The 27,985-nt window shown below is 38.5% G+C and overlaps 1 protein-coding gene across 1 annotated transcript; it reads left to right on the top strand.

The window, feature by feature from the left end:
* Positions 1-43: 43 nt before the first annotated feature.
* Positions 44-27,985, top strand: LOC113766422 (histone-lysine N-methyltransferase ASHH1-like). The gene is made up of 10 exons (XM_027310616.1): positions 44-136; positions 1,454-1,518; positions 1,909-2,065; positions 3,720-3,806; positions 4,195-4,279; positions 4,357-4,450; positions 4,598-4,796; positions 16,598-16,632; positions 25,998-26,613; positions 27,592-27,985. Exons 1-10 carry the CDS (start codon positions 44-46, stop codon positions 27,844-27,846), a joined length of 1,686 nt encoding a protein of 561 aa, XP_027166417.1. The 3' UTR covers positions 27,847-27,985.

The raw sequence follows: 27,985 nt of genomic DNA, 5'->3' as shown, positions 1-27,985 counted from the left end.
GCTTCTTAATTTATGAGAGATTAGTGTTCTTTTAGCTTTCTTAATGGAGAAACAAAATCTAAAGGAACTTTTTAGGGAAATTTACAGATCTCCTCCTTCCAACACTTCAACTCGATCTAGGAGGCGTCACAAGAAGGTCTATCCTATTCTTAATTCTTGCATCTGTCTTTCTGCACATTTTGTTTTAGAATAGTTTTTTTTCCCTGATTGATGAGGATATGGTGCGTGATATACTTTAGTTCGTTTATCATCTATTAGATTCATTAGGAATTGAAACATTTTTTCTCAATTAGCCATGCCCACCTCTAACCCTTGGACTTAAGTGGTATCTGTTGATGTGATGCAGAAGGAATGGCTTTAATTTTTATATCTGCTCTTGTTTGTACAATTCTGAGGATAACTAATTTTAATGGTTACAAAAATTGAATTCTTAAAAATAGTTAATCTTGGAATTGGGAGTTAGAATTCGTTCAAGATTTTAGGATGCTAATGGACCTTGTCAAAGATAATCAGGATTCTGCAATTTTGCTGACTAATTGCCTGATAGCCTTTTAGTTTTGGCATAGAAAGAAATGGTGAATGTATGGACCATCTAGAGTAAAAAATATTTCTTTCTTGGAAAAGGTAGAACTAGTAAATTTGTTGTCTTGACTTTTCTTCCAATGTGATAATATGGTTTATTTGGTATTTGTTTCCATAGTTCTGATGGGTATGTAAGGTTTTCTTTTTAACAAAATAAGAAATTCTCTTAATTTTGGTGGCATGTAAGAAAATAGTACCATTTTACTTGGTATACTGGTTCTTGTTTGGTTGATATTTTGTATGCGAAATTGAGTTTAAATTTTGCTCTTAAATACAGTGCTGTTAGACGTTTTGCTTCAAAAGTTGTTGTGGTGTGATGTAATTCCTAGTTCAACTACTATGAGGTGCGAAGGTTACTAATAGAGAACAACGTAAGGTCCTTAAAGATATATTGAAGTTTAAAATAGTTTATGAGTTCCAATTAGGTTTTGAGTAGATTTGCAGCATATGTGATAGTTGGAATTACTGCACCGACTGTCAACGCAAAATCTACTCTTTTTACTTTTTTTAATTTCTAAAATTCTACTGTTGCATGAAAGTTTTGTCAGACACAGATTGGTTGGTTGAAGTCATGTTTTAACTCTTGCTTTATCGCTGCCCTCTATCTTTTTGGAACCTAATCTATACCTTTTAAGCAAATTACTAGAATAGTGCGTCTATTACTTTTGTCTCAAGAAGTCTTTTTAGACTTCAAATAATTGTTTTCAATTGCATTTAAGGTCTTTTTGTTATATAGCTCATGCCTTGAAAAGAAAAGTTATGTCATGAGCAAGCCACTAATTAACGTTCTCTAACTTCATGGTGATTGTTCATGACTATAACATCCAAATTTTCATATTTAAGCATTTAATAAGTGAATGTTGTTTTGTAGGTTGAACTTCCAGAGGGACTATCATCATTCACCCATATTTACCATAATGATTTTGTTGGCCGAAAGTAAGATTTCACATTGTCTGTGCTTCTTGCTGAGTTAAATTTACTTTGTTGAACTGAGTGGTAAATTTAGTCCTTCTCTACTCTGCTCCTCCTTATGGCATGTGATTGCTTGTATGGTTTTTCCTTAGGTTACAGAGACTTTGCTTCTAGAATTAGTTTGACTTCTGGACTTCTTCAATGGGCAAAATTAGGGACGCAAAGAAAACTTGTCAAATTCATTTTACCAATCTTAATTTTCAAACTAATGTAACTTTGCAACCATGTACCACTTAGTCTTAAAGGATGGATGAATATAATGAAGTAGCTTTTGGATTTTAGCTGAATGTTTATTACTGCTTGTAATTAGTTGCCATGGAAATGACATACTAAAGTATTGTCTTCTGCTCTCAGACCAAAGAAGGTGAAGGATGATGATGTGGCCATTTGTTTCTGTAAATGTGATCCCGATAACCCTGAAAGTGCTTGTGGAGATGGGTGCTTGAATGTCATGACCAGCACAGAATGTATACGTGGGTACTGCCCATGTCAGGACTATTGCAAGAACCAGGTGAGTTTTGCTGGTTGAGTTATTTATTGTGACAATTTCCACAAAGGGTACTGTGACCTTTGTCTTAGTTGTTCAGTGGAAAAAGAGATTTGGAAAGAAAGGGAAACAGGACTGAGACTATGAATAATTTTTTAACCTAAGATGATGATTAAGCTGCTATAGATGTGCTACATGACTGCTGATATGGCTTTTGTGGGTCCAAACAATTATTTTGTTGCTGACTCTGATTACATGTTAGTCTTCCCAGTTGACATATCTCTGATGGGCATAGGTCTCATGATGATGTGGAAGAGGACTTTGGATCTGTTGATCACTGAGTCTGAACTCTGATATGAGGTGGACCTATTTTTGGTTGCTGTTGAACCCTTGTCCTCAAGCAACCACATTAGAAGTAGCGTTAGTATCCTTGCTTCATGTATTAGGTAGGAAGCCATTTTCTTTACATGGTAAATTGTTGAATAGCCCCTACCGCTTCAAAAGTTCTCATATTGATTCCCATGTATTCAAAATGAATTCAGTCCTGATGTATATTAATTCTACTACAATTTGGTCCCCCATTTGTTTGGGGTAATTTTTTCAGCGTCTGTGGAGAAGGATTTAGTACTCACAGTGGGGCATAAAGGTTATTTAGTACTATGGAAATGACTTGCTGATTACTGTGGAACTTCTACAGTTTACCTGATTTGTAAACTTTGCAAATGGGGTTTAACATGCAGAGTTTGGTATCCTGGATAATGGTTGCTGAAGAGTATGGGTCTGAATCTTGGGGATTGAGGATAAAGGTGTTACGCTCGTGTGACTTTATTTCACTATATTATTTGTTAATTGTGTAAGGGAGAGAGGAAGAGATCTCAGTTGGAAGTCTATTAGGTGTATTGGATTAGTGAGCTTGTTGTTTTGTGGTTTAGATTGCCAGTTTAGATTCCGTTTGTTTGCTGATAACTTGAGAAAATGACATCCAAATGCAATGACTTTCTAATTACCTGATTTAAAGCCAAAATTTTCTAGGCTATTGGTTTCATCACATTTTGAGGTTGGAGTGAATGACAAAAGAAGAAAGTTTCTGCAATGAGTTCAGTCTTTATTGTGTATAAAAAAAGTAAATAAATGCACATCCAATTTGCTTGATTCCTACTCAAGAGAGCATAGACCCGATGAAATACCAAATGTATTTTCATAACCTTATTATCCTCATTTGGCCTTCTTAAAGATGCTCATGGATACAATCGGTATTCTTTACTTGCAACAAATGCAGTGTTAGATACTGCATTGTAGACATCCACTAGCAGACAAGGCATCTTTTGGATTCATTAGAGAGGTAAGAAAAGGCAACAGCCACCTACAGATGATCTAATGTGCTTTTGATTCCCAATGGGTTAGGTCAGTTTAAGTTGCTCACTTTGTTTGGTCAAATGTTCTTGACTACTTGTGCAAAGGGGAAGAAAATAACTGCTGATATGAGTTTTAACTCTTGATTATTTGTTGTCTGCTAGAATGCATGATACATGTATAGAACATAGAGACATGGGATCTTAACCGGAAGTTTGTGATGTATTAAAATCTTTTAGAATGTCACCTGATTGAGATTTTTTGAATGTATATTTTTGTGGAGGATATATTAAGATTTTTTTTTTCTTTTAACAACTCTTGACAGAGATTTCAAAATTGTGAATATGCCAAAACCAAGTTGTTCCAAATTGAAGGGCATGGATGGGGTCTTTTAGCTGATGAAGATATTCAGGTTCTGCAACATATACACCTTTTGCCTAATTCAGTTGTTCAAATTTTCTTGTTTAAAACTAATTACATCAGTAAGAGACTAAGATTGATATTGACAGAAAGTTATACATTTATGTGCAACATGTAACAATGTTCCCTAGCAACTTTATCTTCTTAGCACATATATGCTCATTAGCATGGCATTCCTGCAGTTGCTTATCCAGTATTTCTAGTAGAAATGTATCAGCAATTTTACAATTTTAATGATGTTCTAGTTTAATGGAGATTAATTGCTGCTTTTGTTAACCTTTTGATCTCACATTCAATAATACTACTTCTGTTGTTACTTGATCCACTTATGCTCATGACATGCTTTTATGGACCATTTTCCCCTGAAATTGTATGTTTAGGCTGGACAATTCATTATTGAATATTGTGGAGAGGTTATCTCATTGGAAGAAGCCAAGCATAGATCACAAAGTTACGAAGCACAAGGTGAATTAAAACTTTCTGCATACATGCTGTTATCCAACTGCTCTGACTAACTGTACATTTTTAATGACTTGATGTAGGTCTTAAGGATGCATATATAATTTCTTTAAATTCTAATTATTTCATTGATGCTACAAAGAAGGGGAGCCTTGCCAGGTTTATAAATCATTCATGGTGAGTCTTTTAGATGTATAAATGGATATAATCTGTCCATGTTAAATGCATTTTCAGTTTCAAGTAACAATGTGGTTGAGATCTTGTGTCTTAACTCATCTGGGAATCTAGAAATGCAATTTATACTTTTTACACTTGAATTTGTAGTCTACCTACTTGCGAGACAAGGAAATGGACAGTGTTGGGGGAAATACGAGTGGGGATGTTTGCAAAGGTAGACATATCATCTGGAACAGAGCTGTCATACAATTACAACTTTGAGTGGTATGGTGGTGCCACTGTTTGCTGTCTGTGTAGGGCTGCTAATTGTTGTCTATTTCTGGGTGCAAAATCTCAGGGTTTTCAGGTGATATTTTGTTAGGCAATTGCTTTATTTGTTTGAAAAATTTACGGTTTTAATTTTGTTTAGAATTATTTTAGTAGATTAAGGTGTTATTTACACTTTGTCGTACACGATTGCAGACGCTGATGTGCTAAACACTTAAATGGTTTTTTAAATCACTTGATTAGTATATTCATGAAAACCGGCCTAGCAGTTGGGGAACAGGGAGTGATAGGGGAGGCATGGGAGGGTAAAGAAAAATAAAAAATAAAAATAAAAACATTCACGAAAACCCTTTCTTTTTGAGGGAGTAAGATGTTTTGTGTTTGCATATATACTAAAGTTAACTCTGTGGAGGGAGAAGCTGAATTTAATCAAAATCAGTTATTTCTTGTGGGGTTTTTTCTCCTACTATCAAGCACTACATGGATCAAGTTTCTTGGATGAAGTAAGGGCTAATGTCTATGAACAATGTAATCTAGTTAATTGAAGATTCAAATGGTCTTACATTACAGCTATGAGTCACATTGTTATCAGTGTTGACAACCTTGTTTGGTTACCTGAGCAGCAAATTTCTTCTTGCTCTGATTCTTGAAATTTGTGGCACTTCAAGTTTATCTACATGTCTGTCATTGTTAGCCCCTTGTAAGTATTTCACATTGATCATCCATTGGCCATGCCTAGCTTATTAGTGTTTGACTTTATGTTCTTTGAGAAACAAATTTTACTCGTTGAAATGAAACGTGGAGGGAAAGTTATTAATTGTTAAATAGTTGATGCAGCACGAATACTTGGTGGGCACAACAGCTTTGTAGGAAGCCCAAATATCGAATTTGACCCGAAGTTAAAATAGCAACTAGGAATAGGATGAGAAAATATGCTTAAGAAGATAAAAATCAGATTAGTAATTCTAGGAATCAGTCCTAGGAATCTTCAGGCATCACACCTAAAGTTAGGATGTATTCACACAACCCTAAGAAAAGAGGATCAGAAAATATAGAATTCAAACCAACTTCCAAGTTGGTTCCTTGTTGAAAGAGAAGAAGCAAGAGAGGAAGATATTTTGGGATGACATTCCTTCACTTCTAATGTGAGTAGTACAACTGACATATATATACAAGATTGAAATAATCTAGATCCTAAAATCAAGCTATCAAGATCCTAAAATCAAGCTAGAATAATTAGCTATCTACTTCCTATAATTAAACTAGGATAATCAGGCTAATAATCAGGCTATCTAATCCCTATAATTGATGTATAATATATCACACGTATCTAGATATATTCAACACTCCCCCTCAAGTTGGAGCATACAAATCTATGCACCAAGCTTGCCACATATATATTTTATACGAGGACCTCTTAGGGACTTGGTAAGAAAATCTGCAAGTTGATCACTTGAATTAACGAAACCCGTCTCAATAACTTTGGAGATCAATTTTTCTCTAACAAAATGGCAATCAACTTCAATGTGCTTAGTCCTCTCATGAAAGACTGGATTGGAGGCAATGTGGAGTGCAGCTTGATTATCACAAATCAACTTCATTGGGTCACTAGTCCCCAAATTCAACTCATTGAGCAATTGTTTAAGCCATATTAGCTCACATGTAGCCATAGCCATGGCTCGATACTCAGCCTCAGCACTGGATCTAGCAACCACATCTTGTTTTTTACTTTTCCAAGATATTAAGTTGCCACCAACTAGAATACAATAGCCTGTGGTAGAACGACGATCAATAGGTGATCCTGCCCAATCTGCATCAGCGTAACCAATTACTTGCATGTTTCCTTTATCAGTATACAACAATCCTTGGCCAGGTGCTCCTTTGATATATTTGAGAATGCGGAGAGCTGCATTCCAATGAGTATCACATGGGGAATCTAAAAACTGACTGATCACTGAGACAGAAAAAGATATGTCAGGACGTGTTACTGTAAGATAGTTCAACCGTCCCACAAGCCTACGATACTTTCCAGGATCCTTAAGTGGCTCCCCCTGTCCTGGAAATAATTTAATATTGGGATCCATTGGAGTTTTGACAGGCTTAGCATTTGACATGCCTGCCTCCTCCAAAATGTCCAATGCATATTTTCGTTGGCAAATAACAACACCTTCTTTGGATTGGGCAACTTCGATACCCAAGAAATAACGAAGCTTGCCCAAATCTTTCGTCTGGAAATGGCCAAAAAGGTGGTTCTTTAACTGAGCAATTCTATCATGATCCTGTCCAGTGATAATAATATCATCGACATAAACGACAAGATAAATGCTACCTTTTGATGGAGAATGACGATAAAACACTGAATGATCAGCCTCACTACGGATCATGCCATATTTTTGGACAACATCACGAAAGCGTCCAAACCAGGCCCGAGGAGATTGTTTGAGACCATAGAGTGCACGTTTTAGTCGACAAACCATTCCACTAGACTTCCCCTGAATAACAAAACCAGGTGGTTGATCCATATAAACTTCCTCCTGCAATGCACCATGAAGGAATGCATTCTTGATGTCTAATTGGTGCAAAGGCCAATGATGAACAGCAGAAAGAGATAAGATGAGACGAACAGAAGACATCTTGGCCACTGGAGAAAAGGTGTCAGTATAATCCAGACCAAAAATTTGAGTATAACCCTTAGCTACTAGACGAGCTTTAAGACGATCAATTTGACCATCCGGACCAACTTTAACAGTATAAATCCAATGACAACCAACAGTTGATTTACCAGGTGGGAGTGGGACTAGCTCCCAAGTGGAATTGGAGTGAAGAGCAGCCATTTCATCTATCATTGCCTGACGCCACCCAGAGTGGGACATAGCCTCACCTATAGTTTTAGGAACAGACATGGACGACAAAGAGGACAAAAAGGCATAATAGGATGAAGACGCGCTGATAATTGAGACAAGTATAGTTGGGACATTGATTGCGAGTAGAACGAATACCTTTGCGGACAGCAATGGGTGGGCTGGCTGGAGAGGAGATCGTGGTAGGTGACGAACTTGGAATAGTTCGTGAGGCATCAGGGACATCAGCAGATTCTCCAACACCAGTATCTGGAACTGTAGTAGGACAATTCCTTACATTGCGTCTCTGGTAAGTGAGCAATGGTGGTGGTGATGCGGGTGAAGGTAAGGACTCTTTAGGAGGCTGACTAATGTCAGTGTCATGAGTAAGAGGAACAAAATAAGTAGAAACAGGAATATCTTCCGTGATTGTAGAATGCTCAGACTTGTTAGGCTGAAAGAAAGGAGTAGACTCAAAGAACGTAACATCTGCAGAGATGATGTATCGTCTAAGATCAGGAGAAAAACATTTGTACCCTTTTTGTGTTCGAGAGTACCCCAAAAATACACATTTGACAGCACGTGAAGACAGCTTATCTTTTCCAGGAGTGAAATCATGTACAAAACATGTACAGCCAAATGTACGAGGGGAAATAGAAAATAGTGGAGCATTAGGATATACAAAAGAGTAAGGAACTTGATCCTTAAGGACAGATGATGGCATGCGATTAATCAAATAACATGCAGTGAAAATGGCATCCCCCCAAAAACGTAACGGAACATTTGCATGAAGAAGTAAGTACGTGCTGTTTCAACCAAATGTCTATTTTTCCTTTCAGCAATCCCGTTTTGTTGTGAGGTGTGAGAACATGATGATTGATGAATGATCCCTTTAGACTCCATAAAGGACTTGAAAGAGGTGGAGAAATACTCATGTGCATTATCACTACGTAAGATTTTTATGGAAACACCAAATTGTGTTTGAATTTCAGAGACAAAACTTTGAAAAATAGAAAACACTTCAGATCTATTCTTCATAAGAAACACCCAAGTACAACGAGAATAATCATCAATGAAAGTAACAAAATACTGAAAACCTAAAGTAGAAATAACACGACTCGGTCCCCAAATATCAGTATGGACCAAAGAAAATAGAGATTCAGCTCTACTATTAGCCCTTTTCGGAAAATGACTACGAGTGTGTTTTCCAAGCTGACATGATGCACACTCTAAGGAAGACATGGTAATAGATGGCACCATCTTTCGAAACTTATTTAAACTTGGATGACCCAAACGACTATGGATTAGCAGAGGATCATCTATTGCAGAACAAGATACTGGTGTTGGTAAAGACAGATGGTAAAGTCCCTGAGACTCACGCCCTGTGCCAATCGTCCGCCCTGTACCTCGATCCTGTAAAATTACAGATTCCTCATCAAATGTAACTAAGCAGTTAAGAGAACGACACAAACGACGAACAGATACTAAACTAAAAGGACAATTGGGTACAAAAAGAACAGAATCGAGAGGCACAGAAGGTAGAGGGTTAGCTTTGCCAATCCCTTTAGCTTGGGTTTGTGAGCCATTAGCAAGAGTAATATTGGGTAGAGAAGTAGAACTATGGAGTGAAGAGAAAAGTTGTGGATTACCAGAAATATGATCTGTGGCAGCAGAATCTAAAACCCATGGGCCAAGAGATGGAGATTGAGAGACACATGCGCTAACATTACTAGTGTGTACAACTGAGGCAGTAGGTGTGGAAGACTGTTTGGCTGTAAACCATTTCACAAAATCTTCATACTCAGGCTTGAGAGTTGGTTCTGAACTTGCGCAAGGTTCGGATTGAACAATATTCGCCACTTGTTGGGGAGGACGTCCATGCAAGAGCCAACATCGATCTTCTGTGTGGCCAACCTTTTTACAATAGTTACAGTAGGGTCGATTTTCGTTACCATTATAACCACCTCGACCACGGCCACGTCCACGACCTCCTCTTTGGCTGGATTGAGATGCCAAAGCTGATGAATCAACAACGATAGTCTCCGAAGATGATTTTGATTCATCCGGGAGCCGTAACAGCCGTGAAAAAGCTTGAGACAAAGTAGGAATTGTGGGGCTAGCAAGAATCTGGTCACGAATGGTAGAATATTCTGCAGGTAATCCAAAGAGAGCCAAAAGCATAAAAAATGTACCTCGCTGAGAGAGTTGTTCCTGCTGAGTTGCAGCAGGGGGTAGCAACTCATTGAAATCGGAAAGGACCCCTTGAATTCTGCCTAAGTAAGAACTCATAGGCATATCAAGTTTTCGAGGTGCAATGAGACTCATCAAATCAGAACAAACGGCATAAACACGGGATATATCATTAGTGTATAATGCTTTGGCTTGCTCCCAAACACTAAAGCAAGTCTTATGTGGACGGAAAATTTGCTTTAGTGAAGAATCAATGGTCTGCCAAAGCATGCTACACAATTGAGCATCGATTCGCTCCCACTTGGATGGATCAATCATAGTATCATCAGGTTTAGTAGTAAGATGATCTTTATATCCTTGTCCCATAAACCATAGCTCTACGTCAGCAGCCCAAGCAGAGTAGTTACTGCCTTTTAGTTTTTCGGTAGTAATAATAGTACAACCAGTAATAGATGGATTGGCCATGAGAGGAGTTGTGGATTTAGATGTAGATGTTATAGATGTATCGGATGTAGACATAATGATATTGGGTTAAAGAAAATCACCGGGTAAAATCACCGGGTGGGATGATTAGAAAACGAATTTCTCTTTCTAACTTGCTCTGATACCATGAAAGAGAAGAAGCAAGAGAGGAAGATATTTTGGGATGACATTCCTTCACTTCTAATGTGATTAGTACAACTGACATATATATACAAGATTGAAATAATCTAGATCCTAAAATCAAGCTATCAAGATCCTAAAATCAAGCTAGAATAATTAGCTATCTACTTCCTATAATTAAACTAGGATAATCAGGCTAATAATCAGGCTATCTAATCCCTATAATTGATGTATAATATATCACACGTATCTAGATATATTCAACACTTGTCAACAAAAGCATGCCAAATCAATGCTTGGGCATTCGACACATCCTTCCCACGCCTCCTATAAATCTTAGTGGATTTTTGCCACTTATCTCTATCATCTCTCCCCGGCTCGAGAAGACTCCGGCGAGTTAATGGCCTGATACCTCTCATAGAAATTTGGTGACTTCTGAAATTCAGATTCGGTAATCCATGTACAATCTGTACGTGGTCGTCCCCTCCAATGAACAAGATACTTCTAGTAGCCCCTCCCCCTTCTAGTTGACACAATTTGGTGGTCAAGAATATCTTCAATTGCTTAACGTAAGTGTGTAGGAGGTGGAAGAGCAGCCTTAGAAGTCCTGTCTGCTGAATCATCGAAATGACCATCATAAGCAGTCAAATCTTCAATATTGAACACGTTGCTAATCCCCATATCTTCGGGTAACTCAAGAACATAAGCATTTGAGCTGATTTTCTTGAGAACCTTGAAAGGACCTGCACTTCTTGAATGTAGCTACTTGTAGATACCATTAGGATACTTCTTTGGCCGAACCCGAACCATAACTTCATCCCCTTCTCCAAATTCTACAAGTTTCTTCTTCAAATCTGCATGTGCCTTGTACCTTTTGCTGATAGCAATCTGGCATCAAACTTCATCATATATATCCAAAATATGCTTAGAGAAAGCCTCAGCTTCAGCACTTGGACAAGCGCTGGCTAGTAATGGAAGTAAATGAATTGGTTTGCAAGGATTATTTCCCGTTACAGCCTCAAAAGGACTATAACCAGTTGATCTATTTACTGAAATATTGTAAGCAAATTCTGCCATTGGTAGAATTTGATCCCAAGTGGAAACATGATCACCAACCAAACACCTAAGTAGATCACCAAGGCTGCGGTTAACAACTTTTGTCTGACCATCCGTTTGAGATGGAAAGAAGAAGAAATCTTGAGTTTTGTATGCAGCATCTTCCATAAAGTCTGCCAAAAATAACTCATAAACTTCACATCCCTGTCTGAAACTAGTCATTGGCAGTCTAACTACCTCGTTGAAGAAAATCTTAGCAATATGGACAGCATCCGAAGTCTTAGCACATGAGAGAAAGTGAGCCATCATAACCTCGCAATCTTCTTGGTAGTCCAAGGACAAAATCCATGCTCAAATCTTGCCACGGTTCATGTGGAATGGGTAGTGGCGTGTAGAGACTAGTGTTTTTCTTTCGCCCTTTGGCCAATTGACAAACTCGGCATCTAGCTACAGTCTTGCCAACATCACGTCTTATACTTGGCCAATAGAAATGATCTTGCACCGTGGCAATTGTCTTGTCATGCCCAAAGTGTCCAGCAGCACCTCCACCATGTAATTCCCAAATTAACTCCTCCCTCAGTGAAGTACTAGGAACACAAAGTAGAGTCCCCTTGAAAAGATAGCCATCATGGATGGAGAAATCAGCATATTCTGCTTGTTTATCAGCCATTAAATCCTCGTATATGACCTTGAAATCTCTATAACGACGATAATCATGCTTAAGTGAATAAAAACCAACCACTTGAACAGCCATAGCAGTAAGAATAAGATGTACACGACTAAGTGCATCGGCCACCTTATTCTCAACACCTGCCTTGTGTTTGATAACAAAATTGTATTGTACGAAAGAAACCCATTTGCCATGCCGATGACTGAACTTCGTCTGAGAATTTATATATATGAGGATTCATGATCATAATATAGCACAAATTCTTATAAATAAGATAATAATGCCAATGGCGAATAGATTGAATAACAGCTTAGAATTCCTTGTCATAAGTAGAGTATTTCTACTTTGGCTCATTCAGCTTTTCACTAAAATAAGCAATAGGATGGCCTTCTTGACTTAGAACTCCACCAATCCCAACATGAGAAGCATCACATGGGACCTCAAACACCTGAGAAAAATCTGGCAGCCTAAGCAGTGGAGCATTGGTCATTCGCTTCTTCAATTCTTCAAAAGCCTTAGTTGTAGCTTTTGTCCATTGAAACTGTCCCTGCTTCATGCAATCAGTGATGGGAGCCATAATAGAGCTAAACCCCTTTATAAATTGGTTGTAGAATGGAGCTAGCCCATGGAAACTGCGAATCGCCTTCAAATTAGTAGGAACTGGCCAATCTACAATTGCCTTCACTTTTTCCGGAGCAGCAGCTATCCCTTCATTTGAAATGACAAAACCCAAAAATACAACACTATGAGCCATGAAGTACACTTCTTCATGTTGATATAGAGCTTTTCTTGATGAAGAACTCTCATTACTTGTTGAAGATGGTTAATGTGCTCCTTTTTGTTCTTGCTGTAAATTAAATATCATCGAAATAAACAACCAAAAAGCATCCAATAAAGGGCTGAAATACCTGTGTCATGATTCTCATAAAGGTGCTGGGAGCATCAGAGAGGCCAAACGGCAGCACTAGCCACTCGCAGAGACCATCCTTTGTCTTGAAGGCTGTTTTCCACTCATCACGTGGACGAATTCCGATCTGATAGTACCCCTTTAGCAAACCAATTTTAGTATAGACAGTTGAACCAGCCATCATATCAAGCATATCATCAAGTCTAGGTACGGGAAACCTATACTTGATTGTTATCTTCTTGATTGCAAGGCTATCTACACATTCTCCAGGTTCCGTCTTTCTTTGCAGTCAATAAAGTCGGCACTGCACAGGGAATTAGGCTCACTTGAACATGTCATTTGTCCAAGAGCTCATCCACTTGTCTCTTAAGTTCATCAGACTCACTCGGGTTCATGTGATAGGCAGGCAAGTTAGGGAGCTAAGAGCCTGGTATGAAATCTGTTGCATGTTGGATATCACGCATAGGTGGTAGTCCATGTGGCAAATCTTCTGGAGCTACATCAGAAAAATGGGATAGCAATTTGACAATTTCTGGATGCACTTCTTTAGATTTGACAACTGCTGAAATTTTCAGCTCTTTGAAGACTAATACCATGATAATTCCTTGCTTCTTGCTCTCCCTTTCAAATTGCTTCTTCCTCAAAATCCGAAGAGGCTTCTTCCTCGTCTCGATCACTTCATTAACCCTTGAATTCTCTTGTTTGGTTGGTTTCTTGCCGTGAAACTTCATAGTTTCAACACTCATAGGCTTTAAGACAATCTGTTGGTTATTAAATTTGATTTAGTGTTTGACTTCTCATTATGATCCACATCTCGGTCATAGAGCCAAGGTCGACCAAGAAGTATGTGGGAAACAATCATTGGAATAACATCACACCATGTAGAATCACTGTAAGGTCCATGTTTAATGCACACCAAGCAACGTCTCGTTACCGGAATAGAGCTACTGTTAATCCAAGCAACCTTGTAAGGTGCAGGATGTGGCTCTGTAGGCAACTTTAACCGTTGTTTGGTAGACTCTGAAACCACATTCATGCTACTACCACCATCAATAATGAGCTTTCTAGTCTTTTCTCCACAGCAAACAAAGGTTTGAAAGATTGAAGTTCTTTGCTAGTCTTCCTTTTGTGACTTTGGTGCACTGAGGATACGCCTCACAACTGAGAGATAAGACGTGTGTTCTTCTTCCTCTTCCAAATCATCAGACATTAAGTCATGGCAAATTAGTCAAATAATCAGCACCTTCATCCTCCTCGACCTCTAGATTTTTCTTATCTCCGAAATCAACGCCAATGTGCAAGTTTCTCTTGTTCGGGCACTCCCATGCCATGTGTCCCTTCAAACCACATTTGAAACATCCATCTTTGTTCTTGTTTCTTTCATCGATTGTTGAAGCCTTATTTTTTGTCTCTGTGGGCTTGGAAGTTGCTTAAGTTGCTGCTGATTTATATGGCTTGCCATTTGTAGCAAATCCTTTAGGAACTGCCTCCCCACCTTGAGTATTGAACCTCTTAATTAGTGGCAGGCTCTTTTCAAATCTAAGAGCTGCTTGGAATGCATTATCAATTGTGTAGATATCTCGTCCCATCAATTCTTTGCGAAATTTAAGTCTCAAACCCAACTTAAATCTGGATAAAGCTTGTGCTGAACTTTCTGTTCCTCCACAGCAAATTTTGAGCTCTTCCAACTTGTTCATATACTCAGCTGTCATTCCTCCTTGCCTTAAATTATTCATATCATTGAAAAGATCAGCTTCATAATGTAGAGGCACGTACTTTCTCTTCAAACGCAGCTTCATCTCTTCCCACGTCGAGTCTAGTTGTCCAGCAAGTCGAAGATCATGCTCGACTCCTGTCCATCACACTTGGGCTTGTCCAACAAGTTTCATGATAGCAAACTTAACTTTTCTCTCATCAGTCATATCATACCAATCAAAATGGTGTTCCAAAGTAGCAAGCCAATCAGAAAAAACCTTAGGATCAATTCTTCCATCAAAATCAAGAATATCAACTCTTACCTTTTTTGTGATGTCACCTGCAAAATCATAAGCGTCTTGTCTCCCTTCCCTTGCCGATTGAACAATCTCATCAGCCATGTCAAGAAGAGAAGCTCATGGCCTTCCAAAAGATTGATTTTATCTATTTTCACCCCTACCAGATTGATTCCCAGTTGTGTCTTCAGGCTGTTTGGGATGCTCTGGTTCCTTTCCGTTGATTTTGACCCTAGATCCGGACCCACCCTTGCCTCTAGATTCAGGAATTTGCTGTTGTTCAGTATTTTGTCTTCTAACACAGTAACCCTCTCCAAGAGAAGATTAATGATGTTATCCCGTGCCTTGTCTGTGTATTGACCCCTAAAATTCAACCCACTTCTTGTCGTAATGGGAAAGCCTTGATCTGATTACCAAAAGACTGACGCAGCACGAACACTTGGTGGGCACAACAGCTTTGTAGAAAAGCCCAAATATTGAATTTGACCTGAAGTTAAAGTAGCAACCAGGAATAGGATGAGAAAATATGCTTAAGAAGATGAAAATCTGATTAGTAATTTTAGGAATCACTCCTAGGAATCTTTAGGCACCACATCTAAAGTTAGGATGTATTCACACAACCCTAAGAAAAGAGGTTGAGCCTGCGGGAAAATTTTATTAACGATATAAATCTGACTTCTCTTTGTGGAGAAGTGGTTATTTATAGATGCTAGAACAAAGCCAACTCCAATCCTAATTAGGACTTCTAACTAGAATAGAATTCTAGTAAAACGCTAGAAAGCTAAGCTTTCTTATTTCCCATATCAACTAAAATACTAATTACCAATAATAATTACTAAACAGAAAATTACCATAAACATAAAATTCCTGCAGCTAATAAAATTACTAAAATACCCCTGCTGGTGAAAATCAGAAAACGAAATCCATGGGATTCAAACCAACTCCCAAGTTGTTCCTTGTTATCAAAAGCATGCCAAATCAATGCTTGGGGCATTCGACACATCCTTCCCACACCTCCTATAAACCCTAGTGGATTTTTGCCACTTACTCTATCAATAGTACAACGTTCCACTGATTTCCTAACTATGCGGCTGTGCTTAAATTGAGGGAATATATAAGAGATTATTGAGGAAGCAAACATGTGGAGACTGGAGTAGTTGAAACCTTCTAAATAAAATCTAAAGAAGTTGTGGACATGTTACTAACATTATGACTGCTTTGGCTTTTATGAAGTAATAACATCACATGTATTGAAAAAGAAAAAGATCATAACTCAATTGCACTTCCATTTTTCATTTGAAAACCATATTCCATCCTTGTCTATTTCATTCTGAAAAATGCTTACAAAGTTCTTAGTCTTTGCAGGCCTTCCTTTTAGCTAGTCAATCTCGAGATGCTTCAATTTCTAGATTAACTTGATTCAATATTAATTGGAATGGTTGTTCTTTTCTGAAATTTTAGTACTTTAGCTTTTTGAAATTGGAATGCTTCAATTGTTTTTTGAAATTCATTAATTTCTTCCTCTATTTCCTTTTGACATTTTATCTCCTTGTCCAACTAAAATTTTAGTTATATCAAAACTTTTGTGTTTCGCTCATTTGCTGTTGTCTCATCACGTTGCAGGAATATAACCATGTGTGGGAAGAGGGAGATGACAGGTAATTTTTCTCTGCATGCTGTAGATTTGCTTTTCAACTTGGGAAATTACCTTTGGCTTGATGAGAACATTTGATGATTGTTAATTAGCTGATGTTCATTTACTACAGGAGATTTGAATGGTTAGCAACAGAACTTTTGTACCTCAGGGCAACTACAAAGTGTCTGCGGCCTTTAGAAATTCTACTGTCTGATATTTGGTCTGATATTTGGGAATTAGTTTCCAGACAAATTGAATTTTTATATATAGGGTAAGGACAAAGTACTTTAGCCATAAGATCTCACATGAAAGTGTTTTAAGTGACTAAAAATAAGAAATCCTCCCAACAGATTCTAATTACATCTTACAGCCTTACAGCTGCAAGGCCTTTTTTGTCTTCCAGATCCATGCCTCAAAATTTGGCCAATGGGCTACCACTTAGTCAAATGCTTTACCAAGTTACTGCTGTGCAAATATGTGCTTTGCAATCTCTCTCTCTCATCCTCTTTTTTTTTGTAGCGGAGATTAGAATCCAACGCCTCGCCAGAATTCGTACTTCTTCTTTTCTTATACACGTCTAATGAAGTTACAAGTTTTTGCTCTTAGATTCGATGCTTTTGCATTTGCCTGTCTTCTTTTCTCAGGAATAGGATGGTGATTATGATTATTGCAACTGGTAATTGTCTTCAAATATCTTTTCTTCTATTAATTGTTAAGAAAAGGGTTGAAGTGCGTAAATACTTGCTTGGATAAAGCTACTTGTATTTGTTCAGATACATACATTCCAAATCCAGATCATTTGGTTATGGAGATGGGTTTTCTTATTTCATATTTGTCAGATAATATGACTCTGTTTGATTGATATTGAATGTCAATCTGGATCTGCCTCTCTGTCTCATTTTTAGCCGATTGTTTTGCAACCTTGTATTATTGAATGCTCAGGTTTAATATAGTTCAAAACTCTTGGAATGCAACCTCATTTGGTTTATTTTAGCATCTTCATTTGTAGGTAGTTGGTATTTCCCTTCTGGCAATCAAAGTGCTAGTTTCATATCACCTAATAGGAGTTGATTGACCTCAATATACGGGATTTCAATCAAATTTGAACAAGTTTAGATGTTTCAATAAAAATGTAGTGAAAAGCTTAGTCTAATCCTCCATGTGCTAGCCAACTGAAGTTGGGCTAGGTAGGAGGGAGAATAATTGAGGGATATCGAGAAGAGGAGTAACAAGTGGTACTGAAAGTGAAAGAAAAGAAGGTGGAGCCAAGCCAAAGAAAAGAAGAAGGAAGAGGTAGACACAACCGTCTGGTGAAGGGAAAAAGAATAAGAAGCTGGGGTGGTCTGTATTTTAGTCTTACAGTCGAGGTCATTGACCTTAACCATGAAGTCCAGATCTCTGATCTCAACTTTAAAAATTGAGAGCACTAACCTTCACTTTTAATTGATCTTTTCCTGCCGCATGAATCACAGACCAAACTTGTGGACGTCAATGTTGATTTTGAAGTTGCGATTACTAATATCAAGTTACCATATTCCTGGAATTTAATTTAGTGTATTGATATCTGTTTAAATTCTTTCAGTAACCCTGATATACAGGTCAATCACCACTCTTTTACTGGAGGTATTCTGCTAATATAAAAGAGAGGCATATGGCAGAGAAGCTTAGTCTGATGATGGCCTCTAGTGTTGCTCAATTCACTCAGTAGTTGTGAGAGTCTCCATAAAAATTTGTTATTAGCAGTTGACCGTCATTAGGTGTTTTAGTCTGGTTCAATGAATAGTTTGCACATGGGAATATTTATTATTGTTGTTTCAGAAAGATGGATCTGCAGCAGTAATTGATGAATTGATTTCGGCTTTTTAGCTAGAATTTTTAAGTATAAAATCTGAATCATCTGAAAGATATGTGAATTTTTAAGTATAGAATTTTTAGGCGTCAATTATTCGTTAAAGGGTAGTAACTCCTCTCACACTGCAGTTTTAACTGTTTTTCCACCACCTCACTTTTCTTGAGAAAAGCTTCTTTGTGCTTACTTTGCTTGGATTATAATCACTTTTTGAAGGCAATTAGTATGGTAGAGGGATATACTTTTACATGACTGTGACAATATCTTTTTTCGGCAATATGTCAAAGGACATGAAACATTTTCATGTGGTGCTTCATGATTCTAAAGAATAGAACTGATTAAAAAATTCCAGGAGTAGAGATTGATTTTGAAGGATAAATGAAGATATATTCAGAAAATTGGGTGAAGGGAAACCTAGAAATCATTCCTAGGGTGACGCAGCACGAACACTTGGTGGGCGCAACAGTGTTGTAGAAGGGCTTATATATTGAATATCACCGAACTTAAAATAGCAACTTGAAATAGGCTGGCAGATTATGCTTAAGAAGGTAAAACTGGTTGGTAGTTCTAGGAATCACTCCTAGGAATCTTTAGGCCTCACACCTAAAGTTGGGATGCATCACACAGCCCTAAGGGAGACGTTAAGTCTGCAGGAATATTTTATTGATGACCAAAAACTGCCTTCTCTTTGTGGAGAAGTTGATATTTATAGACACTAGGACAAATCCCTTTCCAATCCTAATTAGGATTCCTAACTAGAATAGAATTATAACTAGAAAGCTAGAAGGCTAAGCCTTCTTATTCCCTATAACAACCAACTTACTAATTACCAAGAATAACTACTAAACAAATATTACTGTAAACATAAAATTCCTGCAGCTAATTCAAATTACTAAAATACCCCTGCCGACAGAAATCAGAAAATAAACTCCATAGAGTTCAGGCCAACTCCCAAGTTGGTTCCTTGTCATCAAAAGCATGCCAAATCAATGCCTGGGCATTCGACATATCCTTCCCACATCTCCTATAAACCTTAGTGGACTTTTGCCACTTATCGCTATCATCTCTCCCCGGCTTGAAAAAACTCGACCCCGAGAGTTAATGGCCTGATACCTCTCATAGAAATATGGATCCAACTTCTGAAATTCAGATTCGGTAATCCATGTACAATCTGTGCATGGGTGTCCCCTCCAATGAACAAGAAACTTTTGGTAACCACCCCCTCTAGTGGACACAATTTGGTGGTCAAGAACATCTTCAATTGCTTCACGTAAGCGTGTAGGAGGTGGAAGAGCAGCCTTAGAAGTCCCACCTGCTGAATCATCTAAATGCCCATTATAAGCAGTCAAGTCTTCAATATTGAACACATTGCTAATCCCCATATCATCGGGTAACTCAAGAACATAAGCATTTGAGCTGATTTTCTTGAGAACCTTGAAGGGGCCTGCACTTCTTGAATGTAGCTTCTTGTAGACGCCCTTAGGATACCTCTCTGGCCGAATACGAACCATAACTTCATCCCCTTCTTCAAATTCTGCGAATTTCTTCTTCAAATCCGCATGTGCCTTGTACCTTTCATTGCTGGTAGCAATCCGGTGTCGAACTTCATCATGTATATCCAAAATATGTTTAGAAAAAGCCTCAGCTTCAGCACTTGGACGAGCACTAACTGGTAATGGAAGCAAGTCAATTGGTTTGCGAGGATTATTTCCCGTTACAGCCTCAAAAGGACTATAACCAGTTGAACGATTCACTGAACTATTGTAAGCAAATTCTGCCATTGGTAGAATTTGATCCCAATTGGAAACATGATCACCAACGAAACACCGAAGTAGATCACCAAGGCTGCGGTTAACAACTTCTGTCTGACCGTCCGTTTGTGGGTGGAAAGAAGAAGAAAACTTGACTTTAGTGTGCAGCATCTTCCACAAAGTCCGCCAAAAGTAACTCATAAACTTCACATCCCTGTCTGAAACTATAGTCATGGGCAGTCCATGAAGTCTAACTATCTCTTTGATGAAAATCTTAGTGATATGGACAGCATCCGAAGTCTTAGCACATGGGAGGAAGTGAGCCATTTTTGAAAATCTGTCCACAACTACTAGTATAGAATCATAACCTCGCAATGTTCTTGGTAGTCCAAGTACAAAATCCATGCTCAAATCCTGCCACGGTTCATGTGGAATGGGTAGTGGCATGTAAAGACCAGTGTTTTTCTTTCGCCCTTTGGCCAATTGACAAATTCGGCATCTACCAACAGTCTTGCCAACATCCCGTCTTATACTTGGCCAATAGAAGCGATCTTGCACCATGGCAATTGTCTTGTCACGTCCAAAGTGTCCAGCAGCACCTCCACCGTGTAATTCCCAAATTAACTCCTCCCTTAGTGAAGTACTAGGAACACAAGGTAGAGTCCCCTTGAAAAGATAGCCATCATGGATGGAAAAACCAGCATATTCTGCTTGTTTACCAGCCATTAAATCCTCATATATGACCTTGAAATCTCTACAATGAGGATAATCTTGCTTAAGTGAATCAAACCCAATTACTTGAACAGCCATAGTAGTGAGGATAAGATGCACATGGCTTAGTGCATCAGCCACCTTATTTTCAACACCTGCCTTGTGTTTGATAACAAAATTGTATTGTTGCAGGAAAGAAACCCATTTGCCATGCCGATGACTCAATTTCTTTTGAGAATTTATATATTTGAGGGCCTCATGATCAGTATATAGGACAAATTCCTTATAAATAAGATAATGATGCCAATGGCGAATAGATTGAATAACAGCGTAGAATTCCTTGTCATAAGTGGAGTATTTCTGCTTTGCCTCATTCAGCTTTTCACTAAAATAAGCTATAGGATGACCTTCTTGACTTAGAACTCCACCAATCCCGACATGAGAAGCATCACATGCGATCTCAAACACCTTAGAAAAATCTGGCAGCCTAAGCACTGGAGCTTCGGTCATTCGCTTCTTTAATTCTTCAAAAGCCTTAGCCGTAGTTTTTGTCCATTGAAACTGTCCCTGCTTCATGCAATCAGTGATGGGAGCCATAATAGAGCTAAACCCCCTTATAAATCTCCTATAGAATGAAGCTAGCCCATGGAAACTGCGAACCTCCTTCAAATTAGTAGGAACTGGCCAATCCACTATTGCCTTCACTTTTCCTGGATCAGCAGCTATCCCTTCATTTGAATTGACAAAACCCAAAAATTCCACACTAGGAGCCATGAAGGTGCACTTCTTCAAGTTGATATAGAGTTTTTCTTGACGAAGAACTCTCATTACTTGTTGAAGGTGGTCAATGTGCTCCTCTTTGTTCTTGCTGTAAATTAAGATTTCATCGAAATAGACAACCACAAAACGGCTAATAAAGGGCTGAAATACCCGCGTCATGAATCTCATAAAGGTGCTAGGAGCATTAGGGAGGCCAAATGGCATCACTAGCCACTCATAGAGACCATCCTTCATCTTAAAGGCTGTTTTCACTCATCACCTGGACGAATTCTGATTTGATAGTACCCCTTTCGCAAGTCAATTTTAGTGTAGATAGTTGACCCAGCCATCATATCAATCATATCATCAAGTCTAGGTATGGGAAACCTGTACTTGATTGTTATCTTGTTGATTGCACGGCTATCTACACACATTCTCCAGGTTCCTTCTTTCTTTGGAGTCAATAAAGCCGGCACTGCACAAGGACTTAGGCTGACTTGAATATGTCCTTTGTCCAAGAGCTCCTCTACTTGTCTCTTAAGTTCAGCAGACTCACTCGGGTTCATGCGATAGGCAGGCAAGTTAGGAAGTTGAGAGCCTGGTATCAAATCTATTGCATGCTGGATATCACGCATAGGTGGTAGCCCATGAGGCAAATCTTCAGGAGCTACATTAGAAAAATCGGACAGCAATTTGACAATTTCTGGAGGCACTTCTTCAGAGTTGACAACTGCTGAAATTTTCACCTCCCTGAAGACTAATACCATAATAACTCCTTGCTCCTTGCTCTCCCTTTCAAATTGCTTCTTGCTCAAAATCTGAAGAGGTTTCTTCCTTGTCTCGATCACTTCATTAACTCCTGGCTTCTCTTGTTTGGTTGGTTTCTTCTCATGAAACTTCTTCATAGTTTAGCACTCATAGGCTTTAAGACAATTTGCTGGTCATTAAACTTGAATGAGTAAGTATTTGACTTTCCATTATGATTTACATCTCAATCATATAGCCAAGGTCGACCAAGAAGTATGTGGGAAACGGTCATTGGAATAACGTCACACCATATGGTATCGCTGTAAGGTCCATGTTTAATGGACACCAAGCAACGTCTCGTTACCGGTATAGAGCTACTGTTGATCAAAGCAACCTTGTAAGGTTCAGGATGTGGCTCTGTAGGCAAATTTAACCGTTGTACGGTAGATTCTGAAACCACGTTCATGCTGCTGCCACCATCAATAATTAGCTTTCTAGTCTCTTGCCCACAGCACACTAAGGTTTGAAAGATTGAAGTTCTTCGCCAGTCTTCCTTTTGTGACTTTGGTGCACTAAGGAGCCGCCTCACAACCGAGAGATAAGACGTGTCTTCTTCTTCGTCTTCCAAATCATCAACATTAAGTTGCGCTATCTCAGTCAAATAATCAGCACCTTCATCTTCCTCGACCTCTAGATTTTCCTTATCTCTGAATTCGGCGCCAAGGTGCAAGTTCCTCTTGTTCGGGCACTCCCATGCCATGTGTCCCTTCAAACCACACTTGAAACATCCATCTTTGTTCTTGTGTCTTTCATCGATTGTGGAAGTCTTAGTCTTGGTCTCCGCAGGCTTGGAAGTTGCTTGAGCTGCTGCTGATCTATATGGCTTGCTGTTTGCAGTGAATCTTTTAGGAATTTCCTCCCCACCTTGAGTACTGATCCTCTTAAGTGGTGGCTGCTGCAGGCTCTTTTCCAGTCTAAGAGCTGTTTGGAATGTATTGTCAACTGTGTAGATATCCCGTCCCATCAATTCTTTGCGAATTTCAGGTCTCAAACCCAACTTAAATCTGGATAAAGCTTGTGCTGAACTTTCGGTGCCTCCGCAGCGAATTTTCAGCTCCTCAAACTTATTCATATATTCAGCAACTGTCATTCCTCCTTGCCTTAAGCTAGTCATCTCATCAAAAAGGTCAGCTTCATAGTGTAGAGGCACGTACTTTCTCTTCAAACACAGCTTCATCTCTTCCCACGTCAAGTCTAGTTGTCCAGCAAGTCGAAGATCATGCTCGACTCCTGTCCACCACACCTGGGCTTGTCCAACAAGTTTCATGATAGTAAACTTAACTTTTCTCTCATCAGTCATATCATACCAGTCAAAATAGCGTTCCAAAGTAGCGAGCCAATCAGAAAAGACTTTAGGATCAATCCTTCCATCGAAATCAGGGATATCTACTCTTACCCTTTTTGTGATGTCTCCTGCGAAATCATAAGAGTTTTGTCTTCCTTGTCTTGCTGATTGAACAATCTCATCAGCCATGTCAAAAAGAGAAGCTTGTGGCCTTCCAAAAGATTGATTTATTCTATTTTCACTCCTACTAGATTGTTTCCCGATTATGTGTTCAGGCTGTTCGAGATGCTCAGGTTCCTTTCCATTGTTTTTGTCCCCAGGTCCGGGCTCACTGTTGCCTCCAGATTCAGGGATTTGCTGTTGCTCGGTATTAAAAATTTTGTCTTCTAATACAGCAACCCTCCCTAAGAGAAGATTAATGATGTTATCCCGTTCCTTGTCTGTGTATCGACCTCTAAAATTCAACCCACTTCTTGTCGTCATGGGAAAGCCTAGCTCTGATTACCAAAATTGACGCAGCACGAACACTTGGTGGGCGCAACAGTGTTGTAGAAGGGCTTATATATTGAATATCACCGAACTTAAAATAGCAACTTGAAATAGGCTGGCAGATTATGCTTAAGAAGGTAAAACTGGTTGGTAGTTCTAGGAATCACTCCTAGGAATCTTTAGGCCTCACACCTAAAGTTGGGATGCATCACACAGCCCTAAGGGAGACGTTAAGTCTGCAGGAATATTTTATTGATGACCAAAAACTGCCTTCTCTTTGTGGAGAAGTTGATATTTATAGACACTAGGACAAATCCCTTTCCAATCCTAATTAGGATTCCTATCTAGGACAAATCCCTTTCCAATCCTAATTAGGATTCCTAACTAGAATAGAATTATAACTAGAAAGCTAGAAGGCTAAGCCTTCTTATTCCCTATAACAACCAACTTACTAATTACCAAGAATAACTACTAAACAAATATTACTGTAAACATAAAATTCCTGCAGCTAATTCAAATTACTAAAATACCCCTGCCGACAGAAATCAGAAAATAAATTCCATAGGGTTCAGGCCAACTCCCAAGTTGGTTCCTTGTCATCAAAAGCATGCCAAATCAATGCCTGGGCATTCGACATATCCTTCCCACATCTCCTATAAACCTTAGTGGACTTTTGCCACTTATCGCTATCATAGGGTTTACTGGGAATCTAACCTGCTGAAGTAAAGAATCACTTCTTACATTAGCATCGCACCGAGTCTGGAATTGAATGTCATTTCTGCTGAAAGTTCTAAAATGAATTGCATCTCCTTGTCTAGAAGATTAAATTGTGTTTGACCACTAGTTATTCCTGCAGTAATATCAGCTTGGTTACTCAATTCAAAGCGCTTTCCAACTGAGCATTTGAGTAGAAGAGTCCTTATGATGCAGATGAACTGCAAACAAGATGAACCAAATCGTTCTAGTCAAATACTTCCAAATCAAATCTGTGTGTTTTACTCAGTTGTCTAGAAGTTTGGTTGAGAAAATAGTTTGGCTGGCTTATATAGGGCTTTTGATTTTGGCTGATTTAGTCAATGCAATTTCACTTTAGTAGTTAAAAAAGAGAATTCCAACAATTACTTTTGCCTTTCTGAAGAGCTGATATATCGTTAGGGCTCAGAATGAGTGATTGTTTGGTTGTCGAGTATGGTTTTGCCATTGTTTGCCAATTGCTTTTTCTTTCTTGTTCACATTCACTATTCAATTTTGCCTTTTACCAGCAGAATCTCATAAACAGCATGATTACACTGTTTGCTCTGGGTGCCCCATAATCCATCTTTTCTTTTGTCAATCTATCAATACACTTGGTGCCAAAATGTTTGCAGAGAGTTAATCTGCACACGAACATGCCAGTTAATTGAAATTGTTTCATCCACAATGATCATCTCTGATTGCTTTTTTTTTTTTTTTTCATTGTTCTAAAATTAATAGGTTAGATACAGCCATTTAAGGCTCCTTATTTCACAGCTGAAGTGCTTGTTTTTTTCTCAGTTCTGTGTACCTGTTTGAATTGCATAACTGGATATTTTACTCTGGTTTTGAAACTACTGGCAGTGTACAATGTACTTTATGCTTCCCTTTTATCTGTCACGATTCCTTTTCTGTGACAGCTGCAGTCAGGAATTTTTCCTTTGTAATAGTCGTTTTGGTTTTTGGATATGATATATAATGTAGCTGTTTCTATGCTGGTACAGAGTTGAGAAGGTTCCACTTCATGACTCTGCTAAAGATGAGCCCCTTTCACGCATCCCTGAAACCATTAGCCCTTTCAAATTTGATTCTTTGGATGGTCTGGCAACTGATTACTCTCAGAAAATGGAAGTTGACGATGTGCTTGAATGGAAGTTGGATTCCTCTACTACTGTCATGCCACACAATTCAGTTCAAGTTGATGGCATGACAATGAATACCGAGAAAGTAGAAGTCTTGGAGAGCGGAAAATCAAAGGAACAAGACATGCAACAGGCCGTTTATCAGATGAGAGCAGTCTTATCTGGACTTCGAATTGATAGTGCTTCTCAAAATTTCGATGTCGGATCAGGCTCATCTTCAAAGAAGAAATCCGACCGTTTATCGAAGCGAAAGAAAAGATCTACTGGGGGAAAGCAATCCAATACAAAAAATATTGCTGATCTGTTTCAATCAAAGGAAGCGCAAGAAGATGTTGGATCAAATTCGTCTTCAAAGAAGAAATCAGAGCGTTTACCGAAGCAAAAGAAAAGATCTACTGGGGGAAAGCAATCCAATACAAAAAATATTGCTGATTTGTTTCCATCAAAGGAAGCACAGAAAGAAGTGCGCAAATATGAGGTACAAATAATCTTTCTCAGAGTTTTTGTGAGCCTTAAAATATTCCCCGTATCTATATCTGTTACTAGCTAGCTTATCTCTCTCTCTCTCTCTGCACACATTGGCATCCTATTCGTATGTCATATAATTGAACCTTGTCTTGTTTTTGTCCAAGACAATCATGTGAATTGTATGGGGCATGGTGGTGTTCCAGTATTTTGTTCTCGCGCACGCGCACACACATGCGCTCACTCTTTCTTTCTCGTGAAATGAGAGGCACTTGGGCTTCCCATCAGTTTGTAAGCTTGACTTGTTTTACTAAGGACAATCATGTATGCTGTATGGCGCATGGCGGTATTTCAGTATCTTGTATCATTGCTGAATGCTGCATTTAACGTTATTCATCTTTTTGCTACAGTCAATATGCTTGCAGTTGAGTGAAAGTTTGTTTAAGTGGTGTGGAAGCTTATTACTAAAACAAGGAATGAAAATAATGCTTATTTAGAATGTGTTGGGCTATTCAATCTGATTGATTCTTTGTTGAGTTTTGAAGGTACTGTCAAGCATATGAATTAGTCTCTTACATCACTAAAGAAGGCGAAATATTTGTAGTTTTGTATGTTTATGCTTAATTCTAGTATTGCTCATTGAAGCAACCGCACTCTTCTTCTTGTTCCTTTTTTGTTTCTTTTCTTTTTGGTGTTTGCCTTCTTTCTTTTCGCATTTTGTTTGGTTGATGCTTCCTTGAAATGTGTCTCTGTTGTCTAGACAAATAAGCAATTTGTCCTTACCATCACAACAACTGATTAAAATTTTATTATGTTTGTCAAAACCTATTTCTTAATCTTCCACCAATGATAATCCTTCTAGTGCTTATGCTTGTGTATATTGTAGAATCATTTGCATCGATATTCTTTTTCCTCTTGGTTTCTTTGCTAATGCATTATCCTGATTCTCAAATAATCCTTGCCATATTTATCATATTTTTATGATTTTCAGAAAATTAAGAACCAAGCTGCTGCCAATCTCAAATCCGTATATGATGAAATACGTCCTGCCATCAAAACGCATGGGAGGGACAGCCAGGACAGTATTCCTTCTAGTGTGGAAACTAAGTGGGTTGGAGCGCACTGCGCAAAATATAAAGCTGATCTCAACTTTAGTGTTTCTGTCATAAAGAACTTTCTCGATATTGCTCATAAGGGTGGTAGTGGATCAAAGGCTTCAGGAAGTGGACTCTCTCTGAAAGAATGAAGCGTTGTTGTGCTGGCGCTAAAGAATGCATTGGAAACATATCTAAATTTATTTAAAAAAAAAGTGGGGACCATTTGGGATTTGAATTCTGTAATATTTTAAGTATTTTGAAGTTTGAGGAGTTATATCTGTGGATTTA

Source organism: Coffea eugenioides, chromosome 3 (assembly GCF_003713205.1).
Source record: "Coffea eugenioides isolate CCC68of chromosome 3, Ceug_1.0, whole genome shotgun sequence".
Lineage (NCBI taxonomy): Eukaryota > Viridiplantae > Streptophyta > Magnoliopsida > Gentianales > Rubiaceae > Coffea > Coffea eugenioides.
This window is presented reverse-complemented; position numbering and strand designations above follow the sequence as displayed.

Bases quoted from the DNA above. Each gene is read 5' to 3' on its own strand.
- LOC113766422 (XM_027310616.1), top strand. From the start codon at position 44: ATGGAGAAACAAAATCTAAAGGAACTTTTTAGGGAAATTTACAGATCT. The intron at 1,519-1,908 runs GTAAGATTTCAC...TTCTGCTCTCAG, and splicing joins AATGATTTTGTTGGCCGAAA to ACCAAAGAAGGTGAAGGATG. The intron at 4,451-4,597 runs GTGAGTCTTTTA...TTGAATTTGTAG, and splicing joins AGGTTTATAAATCATTCATG to TCTACCTACTTGCGAGACAA.